Below are 27,220 nucleotides of genomic sequence, written 5' to 3'. Positions count from 1 at the left end.
ACAGATACCAGAGTGATATCGGAAATGCAGCTATTTAATCAGAAACTGTCTGTTTCTGACATGGGACCTTCCAAAAGGCTTATTTTCCAGTTCTTTAAGCTGCTTGCAAAGTGGCAGGGGCTGCTATAAGCCGGAACTTTCACAGCACCACATCCCGTAGGTAATGAGAGAGGCTGAGAAGTCACATCTTCTTGGGTCTCTTGGATGATTTAGAGACACAGTTTATAAATTGTGTCACTGCTGGCAGTGAAAAAACACAAGTCAAAGCAGGGAAATGAATCCTTTATGTATTTCAACATGTTTATATCTTACAGACTAAAGACAGTTTCTACTTTTGAAATTTTTTAAAACGCCTTCTAAATTTGACTTACTTGGTTTCCGTTACGTAGGACATAACTATTGAATACATTATGTTAACTTTTTTTGCCCACGGTTAAAAGGCAAGTAATTATGTAAGAAGGAAAGAAGTTTGAGCTAAAAATGCATTATTTGAAAAGAAGAGTATTTTTAGTAATAAGGTCTGTGAGTGTTCTAGTTCAGCTCCTTTCCTAGGAAATCAGTGGCCAAACGCGTCAGTTATTTCAGTGAGAGAGAATCAGGTGTTTGCTGCAGACGGGCAATAAATTATTATGGCACTTTGGATGAGATTTTGACACATGCAGCAGCACCTAATTTCAAGAAAAGTTCCAATGTACTGATGGAGAATACACCAGAATTGGTTGGTACTCAGTTCAACTAAAGGTGGCTGAATTTAGCTCTTTATTTTTTTAACATGCGAGTTTTCTTAGGCATCCTCACTGTTACTTTCCCTTTAAAATGTAATTTTGTGCATTACACTGTGTAGTGTTAAAAGTGTTATGTTTATTTCCTCGTTGATCTATAAATAGCATCTCTCATACTGTGCTTTGCTCTTTCTGAATATTTCTGTGTTACAGTTTATTTACTTTCTGTGTCCTCTTAACTTCCATCTTTAAAAGTTTTTTAAAAGAAAGCCTTTGCCAGTGAAAGGGGAAAAACACTTCTGTCTTCTAGAAGACATAATCTTTTCATTACTTCTACTTTTCCTATTTGTCTGAAAGGAGAAATAATAAGTGACTGATGTATCAAAGCATCTTGACTGCAACGACATGCATATGAGACAACATTTTAAGTTGCTATTGATCTGCAAATAACTTACTGAGCAAACTAGATTTCATCAGTTTCATTCTAAAAATAAACCAGGCTTTAAATAGAGTCCAGCAAATGAAATAATATCAGACTTGATTTTCTAGGTGAGTTTTTTCCACAGCAGTCTGAAACTTTGAAATATAATTTTTGTCCTTGCTTTTTTGTTTGTTTTTTAATAAAATGCCTACTGTACGTTAATATATGCTTTTTAGTTTAAGCTGTGTACTACACCCTACCTAAAACTTAATTTTTAAATTGTTGTCTTGGGAATTCTAAAATAGTCATGGAAGGACTATACCTGAGGAAGGTAAAATCTAATCTTGATTTTGAGTCACATATGGACAGTCAAAACATAAAAGTATATACACAATTGTAAATACAATGTAAAGGAAACTAGAATACCAAAATCTCTAAGTGGCTTCTAGAGCATTTATGAACCTCTGTGAGGGACTTCTCCAGGCTGTAGAGACACATACATTTTGAAGCAATCACTACACTTAAAACTGCCTTCAAGAACAGAGGTGTTTTTTTGGTTTGTTTTTTTTTTTTTCCAGGCAGTGGCTTAAAAACCTGCCTTTATTTAACTTAGTTTGATGCAAATATAAACAGTGTTTGGGGGGTGTGTGGAAAATACGGTTTCAGTTACATCATACTGAGGTCATGATATTAATAGAGTTCCCAGCTAGACCAATTTGGTTTTATTTAGAGCTGGAGACATGGAGATCTGATATACCAAAAGAGGACCTCACCTCTCTTTATAAAACCTGAATGAGCCAGATTTTCAGTACAGAAGCAGGGTCAGTATATCGGTTAGTTGCAGCCAGCAGGGAAATGCAGTTATATTCCCAATTTAAGCTTGTGTGTAAGTGGAAGAATGTACTGTCAACATGTCAGTGAAAAAGATAAGAGAGTTATGTCGTTAGCCTTCCATATACAAAATGTCACTGTACTTTTTAGGAGACGTAGCACCGAGGGACTCTGTATATACAAAAGGAAACCTGGAATAGATCATGCACCTTGGATTCATTACTTTATGGTAGCTGTGCACCATTATGTACATTACAGATGGTTGCTGCCTGTAGTTAAACAGTAGGTATATTTAAAAAGGGAACGTGCTGGCCTTCAGAGGCTGCCCTAAGAGAGGTCCCCCCTTTGCCTCGGAGGTGAAGGTTCCCCAGTTCCCCGGCTTTTGAGGGACTTCTAGCAGTGTTTTGGTAAACAGTTTTGTGGCTGCTTATTTTATTACTGTCTGATAATAGACAGCTATTGTTTATTGCAGGTGGCTGCCCAGCAGGTGGGGAGTTAAGGAACTGTATGCATGTGTGTTAGGGCAATGGTTTCCCCTTGTTAGGCGAGGTATCCTGTGTGAAGAGCGTGTCTGTGTGTTGTGTGGCAGTTAATACAGCACTTATTGCTTCCAGGAACCTCAACAGCAAAATGTTTCCTGCTCTTTGACATTGATGGAAACTAAATTTATTATTTCCATTTTGGTGTTTTCACATTTGTTAAAGAAGAAGTGCTAAGCCTGTATTATTTCAGCGCAATCTATTCTCCTGGTTTCAGTGCAGACAAAAAAAAATAATTCAGCACTAAAAATAAATATTTTCTATTTAAAAACACATTTAATACTAAACATTAATTTTATAAATAATCAAGACATTCATTTGCATAAACAAAACAGAGACAATGGATTAAGGCAAGATAAGCTTTTTGCTTCTATGGAAAAGTAACTTTTTAAAACATTTTTCTGCCTCTTTTTGCTTGGCATTGCTTTATCTAACTAGTAGAATCTTTTATCTCAAAAAGATTTGTTTTTTAATAAGAAGCCATATTTCACTGAAAATGAGTGACAAAGCTGGCATTCCCGCAATGACTGCCAATGTATAAATTTTGTTTATGTGGTCTTTCCCAAAATAACCCAGCTCCCCTTTTTCTGTCACTGTGCATATATTCTTCTGCAAAGTGCTTCAGAATTCTGGAACATTAAAGGGGTTTTAGGAGTCCCAACAATGCAAAAAGACAAACAAGAATGCAAAAAATGTCCTTAGCATACAATTTAATTAGGGAATATCCCAAATAAATATACATGAAGCAGGGCTAAAATCGGCCACGTTAGACAAGGAGAAGCTGTCAAAATGTACAGCAATGGAGCTTACATAGTCCAGAAAGTAGATAGCCTCTCTTTTTTAATTTGGAGGGAAGTTAATACGTTTTCATCACTACCAAAAGCAAAGGGTAAACAATAGTATGAACAGAGAGAGAAGCAGGTAATATGTCAGCTCTTGCAGCATGTACATCACCTAGTGGACATGCTTTGCATACTAAAGGTTAGGGATCTATCCTGCTACTGCACATTTTCTGCTCACATTATCAAGCACTAGACCTGATGCCTGTTTCCCCCATATGTGAAGCTGCAAAGCACATCCAGCACCAGTCACCTGCCCCAGCCCTCTCGTCCAGCCCTCAAGCAGGGGCAGCATTTCTGCAACACACGACTTTTTATGTCTTTGCTGCTTTTCTGTGCAGGGGTCAAGGCAGGAATTAGCCTGTACTGCAGCTAAATGGGGAAGGATTTTCTGATGAAAGTATACGCAACGTTAGCGTGCATCCCACCACAGCCTCCATCCTGCTGCCATCCTCTGGAGTGCATGCCCTACCAAAGGTGCCTGAGCAGACTGAAATGGATAACATGTAAACTATACTCGTAAATTAGAGGGAAAATTGGAAAAACATGGTTAAGGGAAAAGTTCATAAGTTAAAGCTATCAAGGGTCCAGCTTAGCATTCTCTCTATTTAGTTTTATATGTACCTGTACTGTGCCCCTCCATCCAAACGAGTGACTGTCAAATGGGTGCTGTAGCAACCGCATGTGGCCCCGGTCCTGACGCCAAGGCCCAATCCAGCTCCAATGGAAGCAAAGAGTGGGATTCTCATGTGGTTCATGGAGGGTGAAACCGAGCCTTTCGGAAGTGGAAGACACTTTAATAGAGAGACATTGCCAAAAAAACCAAGTATGGACTTAAAGTCTGCACGGTTTGAGTGGCACAGTGTTTGAGGAGATTGAGCTCTGGATGGGAACATGTGACAACGTGTAACGCTCTGAGCGGCCAGGCAGTGACAATTAGGAGGGACATACTTGTCTCTATTTTTAAACAGCAGCGAGGTGAGTTGATATGTAAGTTCTCTTCCAAGAATTTCAGTGCAGATGACTGCCCATCATATAATTATTCACAGTAAAGAATAAGCCATGCTTCAGCTCTGAACATTCGATCGGTCTCTGTACAATCAAAATATACTCAGATTTGGACAGCCTAGCAGGATATTTCTGACTTCCATGTGCAACTATACTTTTACCAGCCTTCCTCGCACACAATGTCACACAGTGATACACAGTGTAAATCCTTCATATGTCAAATCAGACATGGCATCTACAGTCTGCAGAAAAAATCTGCAGGGTGTAAAGTTACCAAGTATTTGTGAGGTCTACTGTGAGGCTGCATTTTTTTTTTCTTCCTGAAACATGAATTCATCTTTCAAAGAATATGTTTATTTTCCCTTTTTCACTAAAACATATCTACTTTCTCCAGGAAATAAATAGAGAAAAGAAAAAGGTACGGATAAGACAAGTTTGCAATAAGCCAGGCTTCAATCATCAGCTTTGCAATATAATGAGAATACTTGATGGTTACCATCTTTTATTATTTAGGAATCATGTCAATTTATTCTCTCAGTGTCTGAGAAAAGTACAGTTGCTATGAAGTAGTCAGTGCTTTCTGCTCTCTACTATGCTTTGCTATCTGGGTAGGCTTTGTCCTTACTGGGAGCAGTGGGAAAGCTATGCAACACGAGCCAGGACCAGGGGTTTAATAGGTGATTTCTGTATTTTTCTCATTACAGAAAGACAGAAGTCTGTAAACTTTGTTGGTGGATATTAAATTGCTAATAGCTCAGACTAGGGTTCCCGGAGTTTCTAAATCTAAACCGATGTTCCTTCCCTATTTTGGAAGGTAATATCTAGAAAGTTGATTGAGCCTTCAGAGCACAGGTACATGCCAAAGAGGAAGCGCTGCAGGGTTTTGTTTGCTTGGGTTGCTTTTTTGTTTTGTTTTGTTTTGTTTTTTTTTAAGCTGTAAAATCAGAATTAGGACTTGGTGTTCAGTCCCTGACACTTCAGCAAAACATGGTCTAGGACCATTGGCAAATTTCTTATTTATTTTTCGGCTTACACATAAACAATTGGGAAGAAAGTATCACACCACAAAGATTTTCAGGCTGAACTAAAGTTTCTAGATCTGCTGTAGACAAAGCAAGCCTTGTAAAATTTTTTAGATTATTTTAAAATATTTGAAAATGTTTTTTGAAAGGCTCTCCCATAATTTTAGCCTTGAAATAGACCTCTGTAAAGCAGATAGCTTTTAAATTAGAAATCAATGCCAGACTTGTGGCTTCTCACCATTTTTGTAAATTGAAATCACAGTATACCAAAACACGTTCCGATTTATGCTCTGTTGAGTTGAATTTACTTCAAGGTAAATTTGACCCCATATTACTATATTCCAACCAGTTCATTAAAAGTTCCATGCCTCTAAATATCTGCAGAAAAATTAGATTTATGCAGATCATAAAACATATTTTAAACATATTTTCAAAATAAACCGAATTTTCAAAACCAGCCAAAGAGGCAGATAAATATTGATATAAATATGCTTATAAATGTATAAATGATTCCACCCCATTCTGGAATGTGTATGTACTTACAATAAATGCACGGAAGCTACTTTGCATTCAATAGGTCTATTTATTTGCCTAAAATTAGGCATTTGCAAGATCAGGCCTATAGTGTGTGCGCGTGCGTGTGTGTTCACATGTACGTACAGGAATAAAGAATGCAGCTTGATTAGAAGTTCTAGCATATGCTCACTCTTTTAGCATCTGACATTTGAAAAAAATGAAGCTAAATGTCCAGGCGGTTCTAACAGTTCTAATCCATTACCTGCAACCTGAAAAGACTCACACTTTTTTGCTCAGTGTATGAAGTTGATGTGTTTGGGATTATTCTTTTTTTTTGGGGTGTGTGTGTGTGTGTGTGTGTGTGTGTGTGTGTGTGTGTGTTTAGACGCCTTCTTTATATGGTGTCAACACAACAGCAGAAGTACCGGTCTGCTGTAGGTTGTATGACTGACAAAAATACTCTCTGCAAAACATAGAAGGGAATAACTGATGAATCAGAAAATATATGGATGCCGAAACTGAAATGATTATGTAACGAAACACGAAGTCAAACGGTGGCATGCTTCTATTAATTGTAGATGATAGTAATTAATTTTCACTGCAGTTGCGATCGTGTCGCTGCTTTCAGAAGAATCCAGAATCCCCTTCCAGGAAAGTGTGAAATTGCATCTGGGTTCTGCAAGCCATGAAAGACTACAAATTTCTTTTTCTTTCTTTTTTTTTTTTTTTTAAAAAAAAAAAAAAAAAAAGAGAGAGAGGGAGGCCTGCCTCGATACTGTACTTTAGAAAGAGGGGAAAAACAAAGGGAAAAGGAAAATGATAATTGTTTTCTCTAAGGCTATTATCTAATGCAAAAGCAAACAGTCTGACTGGAAATCAGCTAACAGAAGGGGATTAGAGAGTAGATCTGAGAGTGGCTTGATTTCTAGCACTGCTGTCTCTTCACACAGTGATGAGACACAGGCAGAGCAGCCAGGAGCTCTCCAGATGGCTAGAGAAAGTGTTTGTCTTGGGTTACTGCAGGGCAGTCTGGACTCTTAAAGCCGGGGAGGCATCATTAGGGAGCAAGTTAGATGTCCACCCAGTAAAAGCCAGCGAAAGAAAGAAAGAGTAGGCAGGCTGCCCGAGAGGGACCGCGCTCGCCTATTGTTAACATATACTTGACCCCCACTAACCTCCTCACGACACAGATGTCTCCTACCTCTATCACCTCCCACTGCTTTAAGCCCTCCCCCCCTGCACCTGGGTAGCGGGGCCGGGCCGGCTGCCGGCAGTATGCTGCCTGCCTCGCGAGGTGCCTGCTAGCGGGGGAGCCGGGCGGAGCGCAGCGCAGCGCGGACAGCGGCGCAGCCTCGGGCGGGCGGCTCGGCGCGGCTCGGCGCGGCTCGGCTCGGCTCGGCTCGGCTCGGCTCGGCTCGGCTCGGCTCGGCTCGGCCGGGGGCAGCGCTATGCGTCGGCTGCCCGGGGACACGCAGAGACCCCGCCACTGACAGCGGCCGCTCCCTGCGCTCCACATCACGTTTGTCTGCGGCGGCGGCAGCGAGGAGAAGGACCTGGGCATTAACTATCTCGACTTGGAGACTTTGCTTTATTTTTGGTTCTTGTCCTTTCCCGTGGAACCAGTCTCTCTCGAGCTGATCCTCCTTTAAAAAACAACAACAACAACAAAACCAACAAGAGCGAGAGAGACGGAGGGGGGGGGTGGGGTGGGGGGGAAGAGCAGCTGGAGTTTCTCCTCAGCTCGTTTTGACTTTTGTGGACGTGGATCATCTGGACTGGGAAGGGAAGCCGCGCTGCGCTGCTCTCCCCTTTCCCACCCCCTCGCCCCTCCAGCAGCCTGGGCTGCCGGCTCTCCCCCGAGCAGGACGGGAACTTTTATTTGCAGCTCGCAGCCCGTGGCGAATGGTGGGAATCTCCGGTCCTTTGCAGTGTGAGTAAGGGGCGCGGGCAGGGCACGGCGCGCTGGGGCGGGGGGAGCCCGAGCCCCTCTTTTCTCCCCCGTTCTCCGTTCCCGCGGGACTGCCCTGGCTGTGGCTAACCCGGGCGGGCCGGGGCTGCCGCGGTGCCCGGGCAAGGGTAGCGCTGCATGCAGCTCCTAGACCCGCACTCCCCGGTTCGCAAACTCGCGCCCCAAATATTTCTCAAGAGCCCGGGAACCGAACAACCCAATTTTGCAGAAGATAACCCTCCCAACCACATACTCTTCCATAGCGTTGGGTTTCTGTCTCGATGTGTAGGACTTAAGTTTTTTTGGGTTTTTTTTTTGCCCCCCTCCCCCCCCGCCTCCCCTCTCTCCAGATCACAGCGCTAGCCAATGTGAGTCGGAGTGCCTGAAATATTTCTGGTGGGATTTTTTGTTTGTTTGTTTCATTACAGTCATCGGTTTATGTAGCGCTGGCAACATCACTTCGGGCTATTTTGCAAGAAATATTTCAGGCGGTGCACATCGTCTTAGCTGCACCGCGGTCTTGCAGGGATCTCGTTTTCTAAAACGATAGGGCAACCTTAGGGGACTGATCGCATTTCCAAAACTGCAATACAGTGTAATCGTGTCATCTCGTCTAGCTGAGCTGAATGGTTTGATTCCGTAAATTCCTAAGAGACCATCGGTAAGGGAGACTGGAAGGACGAAAACCGCACTCCCGGCCATTTAGACGAGCCTTTGACTTTTGGCGAGTTCGAGTCCTTTTGTTAGTGCCAAAGTTGAGAGATTGGGCCAAAATTGGGTTTAGGGTAGGGAAGGGCTTGCCGCTGTAGCAGGAGCACTCGCGACTCCATTGCACGTTAATTTATAGAGAAATCTCTGTGCGGTTACTGTCCTCTGCTCTCCTGAACGTTAGAGAGAAACTGAAAGTAACTAATCGGACGCAGCTCTCAAATCGCTCCTGCTCTAGCCAGGAGCTAAAACGTTGCTTCCTTCAGTTCATGGAGAAGTTTAAAGGAGGGAGGGCGAAGGCAAGAGGCTTTAAAGGAGGGAGGGCGAAGGCAAGAGGCGCCTTGGCAGCCGCCCCCCGCCGGCCCCCCGAGTGGCAGCCCGGAGCCCGGCGCGGCGGGACCGCCCTGGCCGGCCGCGGCGGGGAGCAGCCGCCGCCGCAGCCGCTGGGGTCTCGGCTAGAGCAGCCCTCCATCGCCCGCTCCGCTGCAGGCTCCGCCAGGCACCCCTCCTGCCTCTGCCGCGCCCCAAACCAGGGCACGGAAACGACCTGTCTCCCGCAGCCTGCTGGTCGTGCCGCCCGCAGAAGGCAGGGCTGCGGGCTGCGGTCCGCTGAGCCCGCGATCGCCAAAACCTTCCCCGCGGCGCCGCTCAAGTCCCTCCCCGCCGGCCGCAGCAGCGCGGGGGGGCGCCGGTCTCGCCCCGGCCGTGCGTCTGCGAGGCGCGCTCGCCCGGTGCGCTGCGCACAGCTGCGCGCTTGCCTCGGCGGGGCAGGCAGGGCGCCGGTGACAGGCACGGCATGGCGGGGGCTGGGCAAGGGCAGGTATAGAGCTCTGCAAGGCAGCCTGCGGGAGCTGCCGTGCCGTCCGTGGGAACGCGGCAAGTGCCGACCCTTTGGCTGTAGGCATAGACCCGACTCATTAAAAGGATGTCCGCTGAGTCTCGGTATGTACAGCCCAGCGTTTGCTGCAGCAGATATGCGTGTGCTTAATGTAACGCTGACCCCTTTAACTTTTAACATCTCTTCCCCTAATTAATCTGTTCAGGCCCCAGACTTAAATGGCTGTCCACAGCTGCTGCAAATTGATTTATCCCCTGATGGTGGTCCGAGTTGCTGACCAAAGCAGGATTTCGCGCGCCCCCCCCCCCCCCCCCCCCCCCCCCTTTTTGGTCTACTAATCTGTTTTGACTTATTTCCTTACTTACGGTAATGCTTGCATGCTTTTTGAGGGACTTAGAAAATATTTTCTTTTGACATGTAGCTAGAAGCATAATTATTGTATCTGTAAACACAGTATGCTAGGGCTAAGGGTGAATATAATTTATTTAATTATACCCTTGTAGCCTTACATTTCCTTCTCCATTTCTGCATCCTTAACAGATGCAATGGAAAGTTTAAATAAGCAACTTTGTTAACTGTAGTTTTAGGCAAGACGCGAAAGAGGTTTTCAGGCTTGAATTCTATTGTCCAGGTTTTCTCGTCTGCTTTTCCGTTAACGGTTTAGTGAATCTGGATAGCAGAGAGGATTGAAACTGGTTTCTAATGGTTGTTAAAGCTGATGCTTGACCTTTCCATGGGAAGTCTGAAAACCCCATTCAGTTTATTCTGGGCTGATTTCCTTAGGAAATCCAATAAGATCAGGGAATTTCCTTCTGCTCGGCTGAATGTTAAAAAAGTTAAGTCTATCTTGTTTACACGTTTTGGTTTTAGCACTAGGTGTTTCTGTGGCTCCCCATCAATAGAAAAAAGACTAGGAAAAAGATCTTAATATGGCTTATTCATAACTGTACAATCTATGTATATATCAAGTTGGCAAAGGCTTTGTTAGGTGTGAGGTGCACTGCAGTCTCACTGTAAAGGTTCTTAATTAGGCAGTCACACTTTATTTGATAATTGATAACTTTTCTAAGGTCAGTTTTACCATATCTGAGCCTTCAGTACAATTGCTAGTACTTTCAATTCATGAGTCATTTTTTTTTCCTGTCATGGGAAGCTCAACCATGCATCAGCGCAAGAAAACCCCAAGCCCCACTAAAAACCCAACCCACTCTTAAATCCGTTGATGTCTATGGCAAGCTGAAGCCAGGCGAGGCGTACAGGAGGTGATGGCAGGACTTCTTCCTTCGGCCCTGCCTGTGCAGGAGGGTGAGCGGCTGGGTTCCTGAGCCTGAGCATGCTGTAGGAGACAAGAACCATTCTGTTTGTAATGGAATGCAGACAGCAGTGTTAGGTCACTGCTTCCTGGCAACTGCTGCACAAGTTGTTTTTCTTCAAAGGCTTTGAGCTTTTAAATAGTTTCCAAAATATTTTTAAGTAAAACATTGCCTTCTACCATTTTTGACCACCTTAACGTTAACTCATTTCATGCCTAAACAATGGACCAGTAAAACATCACATGGTGTCTCTCATCTGTATACGCTTAACATTATGTATGCCTGCGTGCACATGGAGTTTTATACTGGAAGTATTGTTTATAGAATAAAGGGGAAAAAAATAGCTCCACCTGGAGTGCTGGTCAGTGGCTAGTCAGTTCAGGACATTCTTCCCTGTCAAATCCTGTTTCTTACTTCCCTGAAATGAACTTCAGATGACAGGCGTTGAATGCGAAGCTCACTTCACTGAGGTACTGTGCAGACTGAAAACTCCTGTTGCCAGACACTTTGGGTGAAATAGGCATCTGCAGTATTCGCGTTGGGGGTGATGGGAGAAAGGGCATGCAATTGTCATTTTCATCTTTCAAATCCACTTGCCACAGTCCATTACTGTTAAATCTTTAGCTAATCGAATAAGGATAGTAGTATGTTGCTACTGCAGGAGCTTCAGGGTTGTTTTTTTTTGGGGGGTGGGAATCTTGTTCTTTGTTTTGTATAAACTTCAGTTGTCATGCAGAGATCAAGATGAAGCCTTATCAGCTGAAATAAAACATGAATTTGGTGTTGTGAAGGGGTTATTTCTCATGGCTTGGCTAAAGAAATGTAAAAGGAAAATCGCTTTTGATCTGAATACATTAAAAAAACTTTGATCCATGTATTTAGTAGCAGCCTGCTCTTTTTCATACAGCCTTTAATAGCAACCTATAATGAGTTTAAACTGACACTGACTTTAGCGTAAGTAGTAAGAGTGTAAATTCTTAAACCGTTGGCTTCCAGATTACATTTTCTTCACCTTTTTTTCACGTGAAATATCTAAGAGTTAGTCTAAAACCTGAACTTTTAATGTAAATGGTCTTGGTTTTCCACATAATGTTCCTGTTAAAAAGAACTGCTTTAAAATTGCAGTTATCCTGTTCTTGTTTACTATAAACTTGATTAGTTTAATATATGGTAGCTTAAATACATCAGGAAGTAGTATACTGTGTGGTTTTGTGGATACAAAAAAATGATCGGCAGATGTAAAATCAAAGTCAGAATATCCTGCCATTTAAAAGGTGCTTCCCCCACCAAAAAAAGAATTTTTCATCTAAAAGATACTGACTTCCATCTCCTTTTTTTTTATTTTTTATTCCTGCCATCGATAGGAAAGTTTCCAAATAACGTTTAGAGAACAGTGGACGTTTTATTAAAGTAAACATTAGTTCAGTATAAAGGAGGTAATTGTAAGTGATAAGAGCAGAGCAGGTTATCTGTGTGTTGTTTAAACAGAAGGAGCTATTTTGCACCATTTCCAGTAGCCATCTGTAGAGGAGAAGGGTTTGCACCTGTCTGTCCACACTAATTATAGATTAGATCCAAAGAAATGAAATTCGAGTAGGCTTTCTCTTAATGAAATCCATAGTGATTTTATTGTAAATGTGTTTTGTGTACAGACGGTGATGGTTGGGCTGTGAGTAAAATAAATTGCTGTATGGCTGTCATGTACTTGTAGCTGTAAAGCAGGATACTGCTGCATTAACAAAGGTACTGAATAAAAATGCAGTGCTGCGTTTAAGTCCTAGGCTTCACTGGTGGCTGTAGCTAGGTTTCGTGTAAAAGGTTCACTGTAAGCACAGTCTTTTAGGGGTATGTTTCAGGGTAGACTTCTCAGTTACCATCACTTTCATGTCAATGTACTGTCATAGGTGATCCTCTGGCTGAAATAGAAGGTTGAAACGGTTTTACGTACACACATACATGCAGAGTGTCAGAAATACTTTCCTCTGGTTTAACGCTATATTGCTAAAGTGAAGTGGAGAGAGTGAGAAATGCATTCTACAGTAAAAGGTCACATGAATTTCTACCACATCTGTTTATAGTAATTATGAACATAATTAGCATAAGAATTACAAGTGAAGTAATGACAAGCTGAGCTATGAGATATTATGCCATAATCGTCATATGTTGGAATTCTCACATTATAGCACACTAGAATTCACATACTCAATGCAAGAAATAAATGTTAGATTTTTATCTGTTTTAATGCTTCAAAACTTATCTGCCTGGGGCAGATGGACTTTACGCTTTATAGGAAGGTAACCCGCTATTAAAGAGAGAGTCAGTTGAAATTAAGATTTCTAGCCTGCAGCTTGGACTTTGAGACAGCTGTGCTTATGGAACGCCACTTCTGTTACACTTTTGTACTCTTCATTGTATTTATTTTATTAACACACATTGCTTTATTTTTAAATGTGTGTTTGCAGCAAACTGTTTACATTAGAAATGATCCCAGATTAGTTTTTCTTTAGAGAACTGTGATTTCAGTAGTAAAACTGCCTGTTGGAACGGCCAACATAGATACAAGACACACATGGTGGCCTTCCAAGATGAGAATCTGATGGATCCTAAATTAGTTCATGGCATGATATATATGTTTCAAGGAAAAAAATCCGTAACAAAAATCCATAAAAAAAGCAATCTCACGCTTACACATAGTATTTTGCAATAATATATGCAGGGAGAGAGCTCTGTAGTACCTTGCAGGTTGACTTAAAGTTACTTTTCTTTAGGAATGCATAGAACATACCATTAAGTTTAGGGGTTAAGGTTTCAAATGCGTTGACTAACTTTTGTAATATGACCTGTCTGATTACCTCTAAATATGGTTGTCACACAACTGACAACTGGAGGAAGCTGAGGGAGAAGTGGCCCTTCTTCAAGGGTAAAAATACTGGCTGAGGAATGCATAGTAAATGCGACATGTGAAAATCAGTTTGTCTTTAATGAAAAAAAGTCCTGGTTTTGTGATGGGAAGATTCACCAAATTGCTCTTTTTCTAAGGCTAAACATACAGAGTGGTTTATGAAACATAAAAAAAATTACCTTGTGCTATGTCTCAGTGATACCAAGAGGTTTTCGCATTATTGGATTAGTGGAGGATTTGTGACAGACCCCTTTTTATCTGACATTCATTGCGGTGACACGATTTTCACACACACACGCCCTTCCCCCATCTAGGTTCTGGTTTTCACTTTGTATTATGTGTCAAATTCCCTTTCTTTCTTTTCTTGTGGAAAAAACCTGCTCTCCTGGACGAATGATTTTGGAAGGAGTTCTGCACTGAACAATGCCTGTCTCACGCCAGCATGCCATCATTGTCCTCATCCCAGCCTTCACGGTGCTCCTCCACAGACGCGCAATGGAAACGCGTTTCCTTAACAAATAAGTGTCGATTCCTAGGGAGAAACCTTTCTAAGACTTAAAAACCCAAGCGTGCAGAGTTCGCTTGGCAACCTGGTGCTGCCATTCTGCTGGCTGGCTGGGCATGTGGCGGGCAGGCTGGGCTGCTGCTTCGCTGCCTCCCCTCCCTGTTCCCCATGATAACCCAGCCCTCTTTGGTGAATCCCATCAAAACAAACGCTCTGAATTCGCAAAACCTGAACTGTTAAGCCTAGGGACCTGCTCTGGCTTATGGCTCATCCTCTGGTGACGGATGCCACCGCTCATGGCAGCGTGCTGCGTTCGGGCTCTTCTGCCACTGGCGAGGCGAGGCAGGCCGGGTTAAGCTGGGCCTTGGCCAAACCGGGAGTGGGAGCGTCCGGTGACGGCGCTGGGCCGGGAGCCGTCGTGCTCGGTGCGGGATGTAGGTGCGGTCTGTGAGGTGGGAGGCAGGCGCGGGGACATCACCTTGGCGCAAAGGGAGGCGACCTCAGGTGGGGGAGTCCCGGGGAGCCAGCGCAGCGCTCCCCGTGGTCTCTGGCAGAGTTCTCATCCCGGAGAGGCGTGCGGGCAGCTGCCGGGGCCAGGGCCTGAGGTCACCCACGAGCACGGGCCAGGGCACCCAGGGAGCCGCCGCCTTCTCACCCGGTGGGCGGCGCGGAGGTGGCGCCTCGCCTCACGCCGGGCGCGGCCTCCCCGGGGACCCCGGGCCGCGCCGTGCCGCCCCAGCCCCAGCCCCGCTCCCTCACACCCACCGTGCATCCTCCGGCCTCCGCCTGGGCCGCGCTGATACCGTAATCGCCCCGATGCACGCCGCCGTCCCGCTCCCCCCCCGCGCCGGCAGGGCCACGGAGGCGCGATGCGCCGTCCCTGCGCCGCAGATAAGCTGCGAGGCGTGTGAGGCGCACAAAGCCCGGACCGCGCCGGCGCCTCCCTCCCTCCCTCCAGCGGAAGGTAATCTCCACCCGCGGTTCGGGGAGAGGCGGGCGGGGGGACACCCCTCGCCGCCCCCCGCCGCCCGGCTCCCTCGGCGCTGCACGAGTCGATAGGAGCGGGGAGAAGTGAAGATGTAGCCTCTTATCTCCCCCCTGTAGCGGGCGGGGGATTTACAGGCAGAGATTAGCCGGCGGGGAGAAGGGGGCTGCCTTTTGTTGTGCGTGGGGCGGCCGCGGCCTGGGCGCTCCCTCTCCCCGCGCCCGGCCGCGCTGCGGGGAGGGAGGGGGTCGCCCGCCCGGCTGGCCGCGGGGAGGGCGGGGGGCGGCCGGAGAACAATAGGTTACTGAGGGACCTCGCTTTAAGCACCGTCGCAGGAGGAGGAGAGCGGCTTGTGCGGCGTTCCGCGGGACGGGACGGGGCGGGACGGGACGGGGCGGGGCGGGGGGAAGCGGCCGGCCCCGGTAGGAGCGGGGCGGCAGCCGGGGACGAGGTGAGCGGGCACGGGCGGCCCGGCGGGCGGGCTCCGGCCAGGGGTGCTGCCGGGGCCGCGGGCAACCGGCCGCCCACCCTTGGGTGGCTTTAGCGGAGGCTCCCGGCTCCCAGATTCGCCGCGGAGGACAACAGCGGCTTTTAGGAAAAGTGGCCTCTTTTTTTTTTTTTTTCCCCTGTGAGATTTTTGTGTGTGTTCTTCTTTCGGACTTTTGCTGGTGGTTTTTCAGCCCTGGCCACATTAAGATGATTTGCACGCCGAGTGTGTGCACGCACGCTGCTTTAGTGAATGGCTTTATCAGCAATCGCATCTTAAAGCAACATTAAACAATTACCTTTAAAATATATTTAAAAGTTTGAAATATTTATATTGCCGTTTCACTTTGTCAAGTGTTTGCACAGATAGATAGATATGATCTGGTAACTAAAAGCCTAATTAAAATTTGTTTAAAGCCAAGGGGGCATGTATTCTTGTTGACAGCAGCGGATCGATAGGGTAAGACAATAGAGCCCCATTATTTTACTTCCATTGACTGAACATATTGACATTTCAGGTTTGCGATTGCCTCAGTGAGCATGATGAAACACTGAAATTCACGAACCAACTGTCTGGAGTTGCACATATATTACTGTATGTCATCTCTGCCTTCAGGTTACCTTATCACTGAAGCAGAATGGTAATGGATGGCAGCATAGTACTTCAGTGGGGTTAGGGCGCTATCATTTAAGAAGCTGACACATAGCAGGTTTCGGGAGTGTCTTTAATTACCCCTAGAACTACGTACAAGGGAAGATGGTCCTTGTTACCTGCTGCTGCACTTCAGAGTTTACAGGCTCAGGAGCAGACAGGATAACAAGGTACTTAATGTTTCATATTTTATATACATGACTTGATACCTTAAACTTTTGTAGGAGCCCAAGGACTTCTGGTTGTGGTGTTTGCATGCTTGCCATGTTCACCAGTGGCAGCATCGCAACCCAGTCTCGATGCTCAAGTTCCAGAGCACCTGCTAGACCTTCTTTCTCCCAGTCTGAAGATTGCAAAGGAAACAAAGAACAACTTCCGAATAAATGGACTTTAGAGTTTCTCCCCCCTCAACATGCTCTGTCGATAATGCTCAGGGAATTCAAAACAGTGAGACTACAGCGGGATGATACATAGAGACATTTTTTCCGTAGTATAAGCACCGTAAAAAGAAATGTCCGCACAATATGTGCATGTGCATGCATAATTGTATATATTAATTTATATGATTGTGAATATGAGGAAGACCCAGTGGCTGCAGAACGTACAATGTGTCTTATTATTTCAAAGGCTTTCAGATCTTCTTTAAAATCTAGCGGACTGTAGAATGAAACCCATCAGGGTTAGGCAGAGATAGAGACTGAAATTAATTTAAAGCGGACAAAGAGCTAATATGAAAGAGCCACTAGTGATTTAACTCATTTTTAAAAGTAAATGTAATGAAAATATAAAATGTATTCTGAGTGTGCCATCTACTCAGCAATTGTTGCCATCGAGTGGACTGCTGATGCCCTTTAAGATGGTAAAAAGAAAACAAGTCCTTTATACCATTTTCATGAAAATGTTAGGTTTCTGTTTGATCAGCAGGTGCTGTTGAGATGAAAGCCATGTGTAAATTTTCAGAAGGCCAAAAGTGTCAATTCAGAAAAGGAAAGTGATAAGAGAAAATGCAATCAGTTTTCCTGTTTTCAATTTGTGCAGGATTTGAAGAGCTGTTTTGTTAAACTGCTACATCTGCTCCAATATGAATATTGAACTACTTCCACTAAAAATAACACCCTATAATTTGGAAGCCATTGCAATCTTTTGTTAATGCAAGTGGGTTATTTAAAAAAAAATCTATTCTGAAAAATCTCCTGCCTAATGTGCATTTTTGTTTATCGGCACTTTTTATCTTCAGCAGATAAAATGGCATTATGCAATTAGGACCATATCTATTTAGACTGTAAAAATGGCATTGGGTAGCTGAATGTCACTATATTGGTAAAAGGATTTAACTTGTACATTGAAAATAATTTTATTAGTCGACTATGATTGTATATTAAAATGATGAGTGAGTGACTGCTTCCTCATTGCAACAATGCAGCTTTACCTATTACTGAGGACCTTGTGCAAAGTAAAAGGATGTTCGGAGTATGACAGAACATTCTTTGGCTTGTTTCATTCCTGCTGTACCTGCAAATCTTAAGTTTAGGCTCATCAAAGACAATTTAGTTAATGGGGCTTTTGGAGTAACTTTTTTCATGGTAAATGAAATGATTAAATCAGGCTTGAATGCATATATACAAAAATATCTGCTGCTGTGGAGCTGCTAGTACAAGTGATTTTTATGAACCTTGGAAAGCACAGCATTGGTAAAGCACAAATTTCCTATCGGAGGCATCTCCAGAGAAAATAACATTGCATCTCAATTTAAAAAAAAATAAAAATGAAAAAGGTATTTGTTTGTTAATTTTATAAATAAGGACTAAATGAAGAAGTGGTAATTCACTGTTACATCTATAGAGCTCTGTGTACATAACATCAGTAAATATGCAGAACAAAATGAGAGCTTTTACTTCTTTATATCAACATAGGAGAATTACCTGGTTTTAGTGTTAGAATGGGGTTTAGCTGTTGGTTTCCAATCTAGTAGTCAGGAACTCAGTTTTTTGGCAGGTGTCTGCATGGGAAAGGGCCTTGCTGATGCTACTGTTTGGTTTTGCAATTGGATTTGTAGGCTTTTGACCTTGGGGGGATTTTCCTCAAAGTGATCTACAGATCAGAAATAATTAAGATTCAATAAACTGAAATTTAAATATAGAATGGATTTTGTGCGAGATCCGTGCTTGTGGTAGGTTGTCTAGAAGTCTGTGGCATGTCTACTTTATAGTTTGTATTCCCAAACATAACTGTGTGCACACATGTGCATAAATTTATGTTGAATGACAGAGGGATGATTATTTATACAGATTTTATCCAAAACTCTGTGCACTCCTGAAACATAACAAAAAGGCTCCCTCCCCAGAAGAGTGTTTACATCCCTTGACAGTCACTAGATTCAAATCTTCTCAACATGAAAGTTGTTTCCTTCCTCCAAACCTTCTTTTCCCCAACAAAGCTAACCCTGTTAAACCTCACCTTCTGTGGGACGTATACATAGTTATAGACATATGTATGAGAAGTAAATATTACAGAAAACATGGCCGATAGGGGCAAAATGTCTGTAGCCTTAAATAGCTTGTGATATCTACAGCAGAAGCTGTGCTGAGGAGGCCCTACCTCGGCTGACCCAGGGATGCGAGAGCCTCGAGGAGCCTCACGTTAGTGCTTGGTGCCTACATGGAGCTTTTTGCTTGCGAGTATTGCCGAGCAAATGCTCTGTCGTAGCATGTTAGTGGGAATACTCTCTACCTGAAGCATTTTTAAACCAAAAAGCTTTTTTTGCTTTGGTCGTGGGATTTTTTTGGTACTTTTCACAGGGGTTGGGGTGGAGTCCAGCCCCAAAAGAAAGATTATAGCCGGATGTAGGATATCCAGATTTTCTTATCTAAATTTTCTGAACACATTCATGGGAGTGTTCTGTTTTTCTTATTCTTTGCCAAAAATGCTGCATGCAGTTTTGCTGTTCTATTGAATAGTTGCCATATTTAACTCCAGTGGTTGTGAATGGAAATGCGAATATGGAAAGAAACTCTTTCATGCTCCCTCTCATTTTCTGTAACACATTTTAGGATGCCTGGAAAGGAAGGAAATCCTAGATATTAAAAATATTTCTGAATATACGGGAATGATTTAAAAGAAGTTCAGCAAGCAACTTGGTTTTGTTTGTATGTAGTTTTTGGGCATGTGTGATATGGTGACTTATTTAAGTGATGCCTTTTTTCACCCAATATTATTTATTGAATTTAGGCATCATAAAAGCACAGTTGTGTTGAACAGAACTGTACAATAGTGTTCCTGAGTGATCCCATATTGTGACATGCTGATACTTCATTGACATGCTGACATGCTGATCTTCATTGGATAGTTCATGGTTTCTTCAGCCATTTCAAGAAGGCATTTGATTCATTGCCACTTTTCTGTTCATCAAGGCGGGCAGACGGCGGTGCTTATGTATATAATAAAGTAAATACCCATAGTTCACGGAGGCTAATAGGCTCTTTTGGAAATTAGGTTACGGTCTGGAAAGACAGAAGACTCCACCTAGTGGAGTGGAATTAATCTCCACTGTGGCAAGCAATAGCATACAATAAAATAGATAGATACAATAAAATAGATACTGTTTATGAAAAGCCAAGTTGATGCACTGAGTAAAAAAACGCACAAATTTTGACAAGCATCTGGGGAGATGGTTGCATCACCATTACAAATTCTGCAAGACAGTAGTTACTTTTGTAGCTCTAGGAGGCTTATGTGTGTCTGCCTTGTTGGATGTTAAGACACAATTTGCATAAGTAGTAGTCATTACCACTAGCCATTTTCTTTTGCGGTTCCTTTTATTTGGAGACCTGCTGTCTACATTTGATTTCTGATGATGACCACATAGGTGCCTCTTTTGGTTGTGGCCCAGGTGTCACTTTAAATAGCTTGGCCCAAAGAAACCCAGTCCAACCCACCAAACATTTCCACTTTTTTTTCCATGGTTATTTATTTTCCAGAATAAATTTTCTGGCTTTCATTTAATTTACTTCTGTAACAGCGGTATCAGGATACTGGTTCTTCATGCTGTCATGACAGGTTGGGTGGCATGCGTCCCTCATGGGTGGTCCCAAGGCTTAACAATCTCTGTTATGAAGCATCAAATTAAATGGGGTTTTTGTACCTGTGCTTTGCTTTCCTATTGGTTTGGTCACATTGTGTTACTAGGATGTAATACAATGAATTTTAAAGCCAGGATGCATTAGACAAGTTCAAGAAGAGAATTGCCCCAGACCAGCTTAGGTTTTGACCGTGAGAGAAGCTGAGGCTCTTGCCAGAAAACAAGATTATTAGGATGCAACAAAGGAGACAGAACGATAACTGCTGTAAAGGATATTTGGGAAGAGTGCTCCAAAGGAGTGCTTTCAGTGACATCCAGGTGGGGTTTGTTGCCAGAGCCATTAAAACATAGTGGTGCCAGAGAAAACTGCCAACAAATTTAAGGATAATGGCACCTGCGGGTGTGCTACCAATGGATGGTAGTGCCAGGATGATTTTTTATTTTATTTTAATGGTGGCATTGCTAGAAGTATTTAAGGGTAATGTTATAGAAAAGGTTTTAGTGAGTGAAGTCACAGAGTTCTAGGAACCATTAAGCAAAAGCTGTTTCATGACTGTACTATTTATTATTTTTAAAGCTTGTTAGCAAACCACTTAATGCTGGAAAAGCATGCTGCAACCTATATTAAAGCATGCTGCAGATGAGCAAGGAAACCATTGTTCTGAACTGAATAGCCTGGCTTGGTTTCCAAATGTTGTGCACATTTCATGTGCACCATGATAGATTAATGCAACTCCATGGGTCAGCAGAGCTTGTAAATGTTAAAGTACTGGAGGTCAGATCTTCCATAGTGTTCACAGGGCCAGTTCTCGTAGAAGGTCGTCATGTTTCTTTTGTCTAACCACCGGTCTGAGGATCTGGACTTTCAGAATTTCTGTATTCCCATGTCACATCTGTGATCACAACAATACTTTGTTGGATTGATTCTAAGACTTAGATCCAGATATGGCCCTAATAAAGTGGGCTAGATCAGGTCTTAATGTAAAGTAAGTGATTCTCTGTGAATTGTCAGTGATAGACTTAACTGGCAAGACTTGTGTATAAAGGAGAGAAAAAGTTGATTCCTTCTGTAATAATACTCTCAGAGGTTCCTGTTGAGTCTGTGGGGCCAGGATTCTCAACTTCTGTATCCCAAGAGCTGTGTTAAACTGTGTTTAAGCCAGCTGCCTGCTCCAAAATTTTCCAGAGAAGTGTACAGCTACAGTGACTAACAGCTACAGTAGTTTTAAAGAGTGAAGTAGTGTGCAATTTTCCTTCCACATCCTGAGGTTTATTGAGCCCATCCTCTTCACATGGGGAGATTTTGATGGGGGTTTTTTTTCCCATTTTTTTTCTTTGTTTTAAGTCCAGTCCTAAATTTTGCCTTCTCTTTATAGAGCTATTATTGGCCGCTATTGTTTTTATTATCCCATAGCTTCTCTGGGAAGAGAAGGATGGGCAGGACCTCAGTGACATTGCCAGAGCAAGTCATCAGTGTCTGCCCCCCAGGAGGTCACAGGAAGCAGGTGGCTGTGTTAATTGTCCTCACTCCCAACTCTTGTCCTTCCTGGAGGCAGTTTAGAAGTGGTCAGGAAGTGTCAGGCCTACTGTGTCCCCCCAGGTTCACTACTTCACGCATTCATAATGGTTTGAGGTGTGTGCCAGGCAAGGGAAACTGCATAGGAATCCTTACCGTCCTTCCTAAGCTGCGTGCCTACCTGGCTGGAAGGGCTGAATGCTGCTGCTGCAGAGTGTGTTTGGGGTTGCGGTTGGAATCCAACAGAATAACTAAGAATTCTCTTGCAAAACAGTAAAAATTAAAAGGTATTTCCCTAACATACAGTGTCTTTCTTCATTCAGGCTGTTGATAAAAAGTCCTGGGTGAGAAAACTACAAAGACTCATGAGGTGCATGAAATATTTCTGGAAACTATGAGCCACTTTTATCTAGTGAGTGGAGAATAGGGAATGTAAATGCATTTTCTGCTTAGGCCAGTCAGGTTTTAATTGTCTTTGTTGCAACTGCACCATCAGTAGTCTTGGATCCTAAATGGCACTCAGTGCTGTGCTTTGGAAAAGCAGTTAGGGTCTTGCTACTTTGGATGAGCTTCTTGTTAACTGCTTGGGTTTTTAGCAGTGAAGGCATCTAGCATTGCTGAGTATCTGGCTGCAAATGTCATACCCAATGCTGTAAGCCACGTTTTGAACTGTTTCTGTTAAGTGTCTTTTGGAAAGTACCGCTCAAGTTGGAAGTGACTTGAGTTGACTAATAAATATACTACTTATTTATCTGCCATATGCGTTTTGGGTGAAAACTCTTAAGCTTCTGCTCAGGTGTACTCTTGGTTTTACTGAGACTACTTGTCTAAATAAGGTGGGCTGCTGGATTATGTGGCTGGTGAATCATACTGGTTTCTGAATCACTCTTACAAATATCAGCCTGAAATACTAACAAATAATGAGCACATTGTGCTTGGACTTGTATGTTATTTAAAGAATAGCATTTTAAAGCAGAATGTAAAGCATTTGTAAAATGTTCGCTTAAAAACCACCTTGCAATTTACTTCCATCAAACCTGTTGTACCAGGAAAAATACCTCCTTTAGAAGGGAAAAGGTGTCAGTATTGTTGAAGAATATCTGATTTTTATCCAGCTCTTTGCTATTTAAGCTCCCTTCTTTTCAGTGCAAGGACATCAGCTGACAACAGCAGCAACCAAATCATGTTTGCAGCTGGGCAATTACAGTAGACCCTAAGATCTGTGACTGTCAGCCATGAACACAGATGCCTTCAAAGTTCTGTTTTTTTTCCATGTGGAAGTCGTTGGCATGGAACAGATGCCTTCATTTTGGAGAAACCAACCTCTGGATATAATTGGTTCTCTCTTCTCTGGTCCTCTAGGGACAGTCTCTCGCAGATGAAATTAGATGAGAGGGGAAAAAAAAAAAAGACGGGCACATACGCTCACACATGACACGAAGCAGGAGTTTTCAGGATCCCTCTCTGTTCTGTCACATGGAACTCTTTTACAGCTGGAAGATTTCACTCCATTTTTAGCAGTCTACACACACGATGATGATGCTATATGAAAAACATGCAAATTGAAATACATATCTGGCCAAAGCTTGTTATTAATCTAGGCATGCTTGTTTAGAAATAAAACAAGCATATCCAGCCTATATTACTTCAGTGTTAAATGTTGACTTCTGCACTATCTTTTGATGTGGCAGTCTCGGAAATTTAAATAGCAGAAGGGACAAGATGGTTTAAAAAACTTGTGTTGCAATGGCAGAATCAAAGTATTTTCATCAGATGGTTTGATAGTGGTTAACACAGGAGGAAAGAAGCAAGAAGTGGACTTCAGATTTCACCTAGCATACAGGCATTATATTAAGGAAGCACATTTACAGGAGCTTAAGCAGAATTAGTCAGATGAACTCCTGTGATGAGCCGTTTCTGGGAGCTCTGTGGTAGTGTACTGAAGAGACTGTGCCCTCTTACTGCAGACATCTAAATTGGGATGATGGTAATGGGACTTAAAGGTTCCAAGAGAGTAAGAGAGAGGGAGAATCTGCTTACTGTGTGCCGATCAAAGGCTTTTGTCACCCACTCTCCCCTCTGGTGTAACAGCTACCAAATCATTGTGGTTATGTTATTTAGTACTATTAAAATAAATTAATTCTAATTTTGAGTCACCTTAATAAGCTCAGTTGTGAACTGTGACAGTCAGGCAGTGCTGTGTATAGAGCTTTGTTATTCTTGGTTAGAGTGGGTACTTCCAGGAAGAGGGTGCAGCAGGGATCAGAGACTGCCAGAGGGTAAACTACTACTGCAGGTACCCAAGAGCCTGGAGGTCTGTCATCTCTGATGGCATCGTGCTTTTCCTTTTTTTTTATTTCCTAGCATAAGTGGTTGGTTTGGTTTGGTCCCGTCGCGGGGCCCCCCCCATATTGCAGTTTATTGTAACAGTCCAGTTCGGTCGCGAGTTGTAAAATTTATCTAGGCAAACGTAACTCTTCCATGAATTGGCTGATGAACTGTAGGAGTGTGCTTGCTTGAAGGTGCTGAGCCTTTGTAACAGCGTAGGTAGGTCCTGCTGGTAGCATATCAATGACCTGAATCCTGAACTTGTTTTTAATGACAATTTCCGTTATTTCACATGGGGAGTTTACTACTACTGTAGTATTTCCATCTCTTAAAAGTTGAGCAGAAATGTCACCAGCAATGAAAACAGGCAGGTGTTACCCTGGTCCTACCTTAGTCTGGGTAGTTGGTAGAAGGCAATCTGCCTTTTAGACAACGTGATGTAACTGGAGAGCCGCCCTTTGGTTCCTGCTGACACCCCCGAGCTGCGTGCATGGAGGACATTCACCGGGACTTCCAGCGGTTAGAAGGAAGCCTGAAGTAAACTTAGTTCTGAACCGATGACTCTTCGGCTTTGGTAATGGAATGAGACTCCTGTTGTGATTTGTGGAACTGCAGTGCAACAGTGTGCTGCTCTTTGCATTGTATTTCTGAAGAACCACATATTAAGGGAAAAATTTAACCAGATAAGTGCTTAGGTGATGAAAGGATTTCTAGCAGTAACTAGGAAGTGCAGTAATGGTTGATTCCTTTTGAGGCTGATCCTGATATTTGTAGTCTTTACATCCTATTAATTCCTTGAAAGATAAGCTGATACAAGAATGATTTGCCAGGGCCAATGGCTCTTCTAAAAATCTTGGCTCAGGTTATATCCCCCTTCTCTCCACATATAAGATAAAAGCACTGTGAATATGAGGTTAACTGAATTCAAATAGAAGACTCTCTCGAGTTATTGCATTCCTTAGAAAATAAATACATTTCTCATATGGTTGAGATTGATCAAAAAAGTATTCTGTATGCCAGTGATTACATTCCCATCTGTGATTAAGGTTTTCTGTCTGCATCTGGTTTTCACATTATATTTCTGTAACAAGAATCCTTTATATGGCAGAGTTCACTCTCTGTATTTTCTATTAGCTGCAGCTTGAACTACTGCACGGATCGCAGATTTACACATGTGGTTTTCATTACTTCATACCATTGAGAAAAAGTAATATTTGTTTGGGAAAGTATGTTTTTCAAAATTTCCATGGTAATACAACATGTTGATCCTTTTTTATAACACTCTTGTAAGACTACAAATTGTTTGAGGCATTCTACTTTCAGTGAAGCTCAGACTTTAGACAATTGTGCATGTACATTGGAACAACAGCAGCAGTTTACAATTCAGGATGCAAAAATAAGTTTAAAAAAGGATATTAATGTAGAATGGGTATAGCAGAATGCATCCATCACTTTGGAAAATGTGGCATATAAAGAAAATGAACGTAGGGCTGAAACAAAGGAAGAGCAGTAAGTTAAAGTGATGTCTTCGTTGTAAAGTAGACAACAGATGGGTACTTTTTAAAGAACTTTTTTCTTACAGTAAGAGGTTTAAAAATCTTTTACCAGCCATGAAAAAGGAGTATGCTATTCAGCAGACAACAAATATTGAATTGTTACAAGTTACATAATTTAGCGTATTTGATCGTAATTATTTCTAGTGGCCAAATTAGTAAAGGTTAGCAAAATATTAATACATCTTTACAGATGGCTGCTGTGTGTAATTCTGAATCCCAAAATACGATGTAAATTTGATGTTCCACCGTAAGTCCATAATTCATCCAGACTGTGTTATCGTTACTCAGTAGAAAACTTCATGTTTAAATGATCTCAGTGAAATTAATAAGGCCACTTGGTTAGTGAAGGATTTTTTGGTTTTGGTAGAATATGTGTTTATGGCCATAAAAATCAGATCAAACAATAACAACAATTTAGGGAATGTTGTATGCATTTATGGAAATGTGAAGTGTTACGCAAAAGGCTGGACAATTGAAAAATACACAATTCATGATAAGGTAGCACTGAAAGGTGAATTTATTGCCTGTGTAGGAGCATGGTGACAACTAGAGAATTTCATACAAAATAAAAATAACTTTAGAAAAGTAGTTATTGCACCCAAGTTGAGGAGTACTAACCACATTTTGGAGATTATTTTCCAAATGCCAAAGGCAATAGTGTCATATTGAAAGCTTCACAGTTCCCAAATCTTGGGTAGAGTCCTGCAGTCCTTACACGCCTGTCATCACTGAAATCAATAGAATTTTGGCTTGTGTCAGGGCTGCGAGAAACATCGCACCACGACCATGGGAAAGGACTTCAAGTGGTGACCTCCTTTGTTCTGTAACCTAAACTTAACTTAGGAAGGTTTGTTTTGATTTGAGGAGTGTGCTTGTTTGTGGGAAGGATTGCAAATTGTAGCACAAACACAAAATACCATCTTTTGCAAATGCCCTCGGGCGATACAGTTTTTTTTTTTGCAGTAGGATCTAGTGCAGGAGAGGGTTGAGGCTGGGTTCTAGGTTAGATGCATGCAGCTGCGACCAGATCCTTATGCATGCTTAACTTCATGTCCTGAAATACCTGAATAGTGGATGCAGATTGAAGCATGTGCGTAACTGTGTGTGTCTGGCCCTTGAAATCTTTCTGCCTTGATGTAATTGCAACCCCCTGAAAAGCATATTAATGTCTTGAAAAAACTGTCAGCGCTGTAATACAGACTCACACGAATGACAAAGTATTTGTGTAACCCAAATAAACAGTGTTTGTAGGTGTTGGAGTGGGTGGGAAACTGCCTTTTCAAAAGTGGGAGGATGATTTGTAAACCTATCAGTAGCTTTTTGATCTCCCTTTGTTTAAATGTGTTTGCTGTTATGACTTACAAACCCAAATTAGTATAGCAATGTATAATTGCAAGGTCTCTATTTTTAGTAACCGTGATCGTTTAATAAATGATTCTCTAGAGCTTCTGTTGAACCAGGTAAAGTATGTAATATTTTATGTTATATGAATATATTTTACACCAAG

The 27,220-nt window shown here is 42.7% G+C and overlaps 1 protein-coding gene and 1 long non-coding RNA gene across 6 annotated transcripts in view; one reads left to right on the top strand and one right to left on the bottom strand.

Moving 5' to 3' along the window:
• The first annotated feature begins 7,300 nt into the window (after positions 1-7,300).
• RUNX1T1 (RUNX1 partner transcriptional co-repressor 1) overlaps positions 7,301-27,220 on the top strand; it is a 116,411-nt gene continuing 96,491 nt past the window's right edge. For 2 of the 5 annotated variants that reach the window (XM_040586824.1, XM_040586822.1), the window contains exon 1: positions 7,301-7,828. In XM_040586824.1, coding sequence (XP_040442758.1) covers positions 7,801-7,828 — 28 coding nt within the window. In that variant the 5' untranslated portion in view covers positions 7,301-7,800. Of the gene's footprint in view, positions 7,829-8,928; positions 9,497-27,220 lie in introns of those variants that run through there. The other 3 variants (XR_005826877.1, XM_040586821.1, XM_040586823.1) reach the window with 3 other exon arrangements.
• On the bottom strand, positions 12,315-15,278 carry LOC121084847. The gene is made up of 2 exons (XR_005826878.1): positions 13,787-15,278; positions 12,315-12,621 (listed from the first exon to the last, which is right to left on the bottom strand). It is a non-coding gene; the product is annotated as an uncharacterized LOC121084847 (long non-coding RNA).

Source organism: Falco naumanni, chromosome 3 (genome assembly GCF_017639655.2).
Source record: "Falco naumanni isolate bFalNau1 chromosome 3, bFalNau1.pat, whole genome shotgun sequence".
NCBI lineage: Eukaryota > Metazoa > Chordata > Aves > Falconiformes > Falconidae > Falco > Falco naumanni.
This window is presented reverse-complemented; position numbering and strand designations above follow the sequence as displayed.